General features: G+C 33.5%; 1 protein-coding gene across 1 annotated transcript in view; it reads right to left on the reverse strand.

Moving 5' to 3' along the window:
• Nucleotides 1,398–6,394, reverse strand: part of LOC107645065 (KH domain-containing protein At5g56140) — a 12,485-nt gene continuing 7,488 nt past the window's right edge. The window contains exons 3-7 of the mRNA XM_016349075.2: nt 3,933–4,078; nt 3,091–3,210; nt 2,900–3,016; nt 2,117–2,260; nt 1,398–2,026 (exon numbers count right to left, since the gene is read on the reverse strand). Of these exons, the coding sequence (XP_016204561.1) occupies nt 1,877–2,026; nt 2,117–2,260; nt 2,900–3,016; nt 3,091–3,210; nt 3,933–4,078 (677 nt within the window). The 3' untranslated portion in view covers nt 1,398–1,876. The remainder of the gene's footprint in view (nt 2,027–2,116; nt 2,261–2,899; nt 3,017–3,090; nt 3,211–3,932; nt 4,079–6,394) is intronic.

Raw genomic sequence — 6,394 nt, forward strand, 5'->3', positions numbered from 1 at the left:
ATTCATACCATATGTTTTAATTGATTAAGGTGTTTGATGTTTTCATCCCTCAAGATATTTCCAAACACTCAAAATAGAAGAGATTCATATATAAATAAATTCTCATTTCTTTCAATAACTTTTAGCCAAGTCTAGTCTGTTATTCAAATTAATAGTAATTAGTACTAAATTTAAAATTTTAAATGTTGATAATTTTATCATGTGAAAAGAAATACCACTCTTTTCGGTATATGTATGGGTTACTCTCTGTTGGTATTCAAATTTTGTTCCTTTATTCAACTTTCCTTGATCATTTCTTTTCAATTAGAAATTTAACTTAGAAAATAACTACTCACATGACATCTTAATTCAACCTTTCTTATTTTTTAATAAAGCAATTAAAAATGAAAATCAATAGACACTATTTGCTAGTATATATAAAGTATATTCCGACTAGAGATATTTAATCTTCGTTGTTCCTATAAATTAAACGACATTAAAAATTATACATATGAAATAATTTATAGAGATACATTAAGTTTATAATGTATATATATATATATGTGTGTAGAGTTCTCTATAGAACAACTATCATGAAATTTAGAGGATAAGATTATATATGTTTATCGATTCGATTTAATTTGATTTTTCGCTTTAGAGATTTTTATGCTGATGATCCAAATCAATAAGATACTGGTTGTACCACATGAAATTAAGTAGCTTAAAATGGCAAGTGAAGTTGAATCTGCATGAAGGTGGGCAAATGGGTTATGGATTAGCGTTAGTTATGATTACATGAAGCTAAGCTGAGAAATAATGAAATATAAAATAGTAATAAGTAAAGTACCGGTATTTAATTATTCATTGACAGTGATGTGAATTATGAAGGTTGGAGCAGAAGAAGCATCTAGCAAGCCTAGGAAATTAGGAATTAGGAACAGTAACAGAGGGTGGGTTGTCGTGGCATCTGTTTTACGTACGTTTTCTTGTGGGGTGGCCGTGTGTCCCTTTTCTTCTTCTTCGTACCTCTCACCTTTCCTCTTTGCCTTTTTCTTTCTTTATATCATTTTATTCTTTGAAATTATTCATATCTTCACAGTTTTAACTTAAAAAAAAAAAATTCTTAATAGTTAAAATACAAGATCAAAATTTTTATAACTAAAAAATCTAAAATTTAATATTTATTCCTATTATGTTCCATTTGGTGATAGAGTTTTCAGCTTTTAACATTAACACCAAAAAAAAGATCAGTACTCTCAAGGAGTTCCTTTAATTTGTAGATATGGTATAATACTGTTGGCGAGAACAATGAACAACGAAGCTCTTGAGGTTGTAACTTGTAATTGGTTTCCAGCAAAACCAAAAGAACACACGCTAAACGTCCTCGGAGGCCCCAACTAGATGGTAGTAATATGATAGTAATCGTCAGGACAATAGAAAATGAGATGCATTTTGACAATGATAATCTACAGCTGAGATTACAAATATATGACCCATACATAGCATACCCGAATTAAAGTAGATATTATGTTATGTGCCTCACAAGCAGGGGACAGTTGACACAGTATCTTCCTCACAATTCCAACAGCATACCAAAACTGTCATCGCAAGCTTAAAATATAAGCCATATATAAACACATTTGATGAATATCTAAGCAAACCGCCTAATCAACTCAAAATAGCGAATTCACCAAACTCAAGTGGACCATTACTACGTGCTACCATACTTAAACCTCTCTCAAACGGAATATAAACACACTGCACATAGAACAAGTTAGAACTGGCACTGTGGTGCCAGTGCCCCGACGGTGATGCAGCTCGGGGCACCCGCTGAACAGCAATACCTGTAGCATGCTATGTGCTCTTGTATAAAATTAACACAAGCTCTTAGAACACATTACCCCCTGGTTTTGGCCCTTTTCATACCAAGGTTGTTGTGGAAGGGTGAAACAGAACCAGACATTGGAGAACCCTCCTCTCGAAGAGTGCCGTTGAGCATTGCTAGTTCCCGAAGCTGCTGCTTCTTGTAGAAATCCTGAGATTCATCCTGAAATGTAGAAAACTTCAAACAATAAAAACTCTATCTCAACAAAGGTATGCAGTACTGCCAATGCTAACTTAAGCAACAAGTACATACCACAGGCTTAAGCAAATCTTCAAGTATGTCACGTGCCTGCATCAGGCGAGCATCTATGATTTCGACTGGTAATTCTGCCTCTACCAGAATATGGAGAGGTTCATTCAGATGTTCATATCCAGGTTTCCCTCTCATCATTTCCTCCTACAGAATGTGAAGTAATGCTGGCATCAACATTAGATTACTGGGTTCATCGGATACCAGAAGGAAGTAGAAGGAAGTATATATGTCACACACATCCAGATAACACAGGAATAGAATTAATTTTAAAATATTATAATAATTTGAGTATATACCCAAATTAGTCCCTAATGAATTTCAAATCATATATTTTGATCCTCAATGAATTTTTAGTACTTTGGAAGTCCCTGAGAATTACATATGTCATACAGATTGGTCCCTCTATCACTTCCAATAAAATTTTTCATACGCGTATTAGACAAATAAATCCTTAACAAAATTTACTACAAGACAATTAGATCCCCGACAAATACCTTCATAAGACAAATTAGTCCTCCTTATAGGAGGATCAATCCATCTCGAGGACCTCTAAAGTAATAAAATTTGTTGAGGATCAAAGTGTCTGATTTAAAATTCTTTAGGAAATGTCAATCAGGTGTCAATGGACACTTGGATTTGATAAAAATACAACAAAAATATCTTCTACACAGCTCAAATATCGTGCAATAATACTATCGTAGATGAACTATAATGTATTTCCTTTATAAGAAATAATGGAATAAAGAATCATGTATTACAAAACAACGAAATGATTCTTCTTACCCTGGTTGGATCCTTAATGCTACCTCGGCCTCTGATCAAGACACGACACTCTGTACTTGCTTCTACGCGTTTTAAGGAGTTTCCTCTAGGCCCTAGGAGGCGACCAACAAAGTTAAACTGCAAAATGCTTAAGTCAATATCAAATGTTAAATGATAAAAAAATTCAAATATACATTGGAGCGGAGAGATACATTTGGATATGCGTCCACAGGAATATCAACTCTGACTGTCTTTTTAACGATAATACCAGACGAGCCACCTTGTGGACTCAGCCAGTTTTGTGTTGATGAAGACTGTAACAAGCTTGGCATCTGCATGATTCAATCCAAATGTCAAACACAGACACAAATTTTGCAGGACTTTCATTGCCATGCAGATTAACATTAAATTTACTACTGCGCCAGAGAAAAATATACACGTGAAGAGTAACTACCATTCTAACAATAGCCATAACAAGAAAAAAAATGCAAATATATAGCAACTACATCAATAAAAAGGATCAGTGTGTTGGAAAATATAAGATGTTAAATTAGATCCGGAAATAAAACTGAACATATCATGAAACATCAGGATAATGAACCATTTCGGCAAAATATCTGATAAGTGATCTCCTCAAACCTCATAACTTACTGATTCCACACAAGAGGCAAACACCTTAAGTAGCTAGTGTTAGCATTCTACACAACAAAATCAAGATAACCATGTTAAAATGTTCATATTTATCCAGATGAAACTGTTCATCATATCTGTCTGCAGGAAACTCTAAATGGTGACGAGTATTGACATCTGATTTATGTTAATGCAAAAAAGTAGACATATAGATCCATTAGCAGGATTTAGGAAACAGAAGCTAAGCTATAGATTATTGTCAGAGCTTGATGTTAGCTTTGCACTACCTGTCACAGACAAATAGAGCTACAATAACTCGAACAAATGTCAAGAGTTAGCATCAGATGTAAGAATTGTGTCAGAAATACTTCTAAAATACAGAATTAGATGGAAATGAAGTTATGTTAATGGTTAGTATCCATACTTCTGATTGAAATCGTGATGCCCATCCATTCACATCGGCACCTCCATTTGAAAATATTCCTCCGGTAGCCAGGGGGCTAGCATGTTCAAGCCCACTTTGACCTAAAACTGATGCATTCCCGAATAGTGTGGTTACACGCAAAATTTCTGCTCCAAAAATGTCAATTTTCAAGAATAAGATGTACCAGTCAGCATTTGTTAACAAGTTAGCAGCCACTACATAATCGATAGACAACACGGATGTTTTCTGAGTCAGTGCACAAGAAATATTAAGTTAGTAAACCATGCAGTCAAGTGTCATCTTGCTGATATTAAACAAAACAGAGATATTGAACACTAGAAGAAAAGACGCTACAAGAAAAGTTTATGTTAGTAAACAGAATAACAGATATTAAACAAGTGGCTCAAAACTGTTCTTTATGCTGATATCTTGGACGAAATAACATAATTAATAATGAATACAATACAACCCTACAAACTAAACTTCATGATAACCAAATAAGAACACACTAACCCAACAGATAAGTGAAATCTATGTTGTCAAAAAAGTATATAATAAACATGAGATCTAACACATGGTGTGATTGGAATTGAGGAGGGGAAGGAGATGAATGAAGAGATGAAATGAACAGGAAGGAAAGCAGGTAGAATAGGACTTGAAAAATTTTCCTTGCAGCTGTGGATGTTCAAATTATCCAAATTAGAGGAACCCTAGAAGTTTTGTTAGAACTTACAATGAAGCTTTACAAGGTAATCTATCAATTTCTTAACATTTTAAAAAATTCCCCAAACAAAAATGTTAACTTGACCTTGTTTCCTCCATTTTCCTCAAATCTTCTCCATCATAACAAACCCATAATAACAGAAGGGATTAGTGGTTAAATGTTAAGTATGAACGCTTGCCAAGATGTTTAACAGCCTTAATTCTTGCACATATTGAATCACTTCAGTAGGGATTATACAAAATTTCTTCTACTTTGAATGTAAGGCAATTCATACATCAACAGAAACGGCTAAACTATATGCATGGAAAATATTAATAACCTATACTTCCAATTGAGCTCAAGAAAGCAACACACATGATAGATCCAGGGCAATAAATATAATGGCTCCAGACTTCCAGCCTCATATTTTGGTCCAAGTCTTTTGAATCTCTTTACTATGAATTAAATTAACTAAACCTAATGCAGCAAATGGTTAAGATTCTAGGTTTATTAAGTGCTAAAAGTCCCAAAGCAGCAAATACAGGTTTCCCATCAAATCATATTAATAAATCAGAATAGAAGCTACATCGGACCCAGCTTCCTAACCTTCCTAACCTTGACTATTGGGGAAAAAGGTCGCAAATTGGTGAACACAACTTAGAGACCTTCACATACTCCGAGTCGTGGAAACGAAACTCGTTTAGATTCAAACTTATAAAATATTGATTTAGTAATAAAATAGTTAAAAAAGAAATATTACAAAAATTCGAAGTCGGTACTATGTGAAATGTCTACTTCAATTTCTGTATCTACATAAAGAAGATATTTGACAATGTTTCCTATATGAAATACCGATGCTTCGTATTAGAAAAGATGTTGTCGAATCGTAAAAGAAACCGTATTATACAGCCTTCCATAAAATTTAAACATAAGTTACCTTATTCAATAAGATTCTAGAAGTTAATATGTGGTTGCTTAAAGTACGGTTTCATTTATTAAACCAGAATGGACCGACCTCCTACCAACATTTTCTGAACGTCATCATCTGAGACATTTAAATAATTACCTTCAATGTCTCTATTATCTCCAAGATCTTGATGTGACTTCATATACACACAAATGTTAACGTATAAGTCTATAAATAATTATACTCATTTATGGGTTTAATCAGGGATTCCTTAAAGTCTAACCTGTGAAACCAGAGGGTTGTTGATTTTAAGGAGTTCTTAATGAGGGCAACCTGTCTGACCAGAAAAGCAACAAAAGTTAGTTTAAAAATTATACGTACAGCCCTTTTATTCAGGGATTGAAAATAATATTATGTTTATCCAGGGTTTTTTATAGTGATATTCTACTTAATCAGAGGAAATTTTTGCTGCTCCTCTGGTTAAACAGACTGCCCTCATTAAGAACTTCTGAATATCTCTTATTTTAAATAACCTCTGGTTTCGCAGGCTAAATTTTAAGGAATTCCTAGCCAAACCCACAAATAAAATAATTAAAAACATAATGGACTATTTCAAACGACTCTATCCTCTTTATACCTTTCTGTACTCTCACATCGTATGTATACTTCACACTTTCTCGATATACTTCCTAAATAACCTTTACTAATTGAACAAATTATGACTGGCGAAAAAAAAAAAAAAAAATTAAAGGTTACCCCCCAACTGAAAAAAAAAAACACACCCTTACAAACATTAAAAAAACCCAAAAAAAAAAAAAACCCCTGTCAAGGGGTCTTACATTAAACCATCCT

Source organism: Arachis ipaensis, chromosome B05, assembly GCF_000816755.2.
Source record: "Arachis ipaensis cultivar K30076 chromosome B05, Araip1.1, whole genome shotgun sequence".
Taxonomy (NCBI): domain Eukaryota; kingdom Viridiplantae; phylum Streptophyta; class Magnoliopsida; order Fabales; family Fabaceae; genus Arachis; species Arachis ipaensis.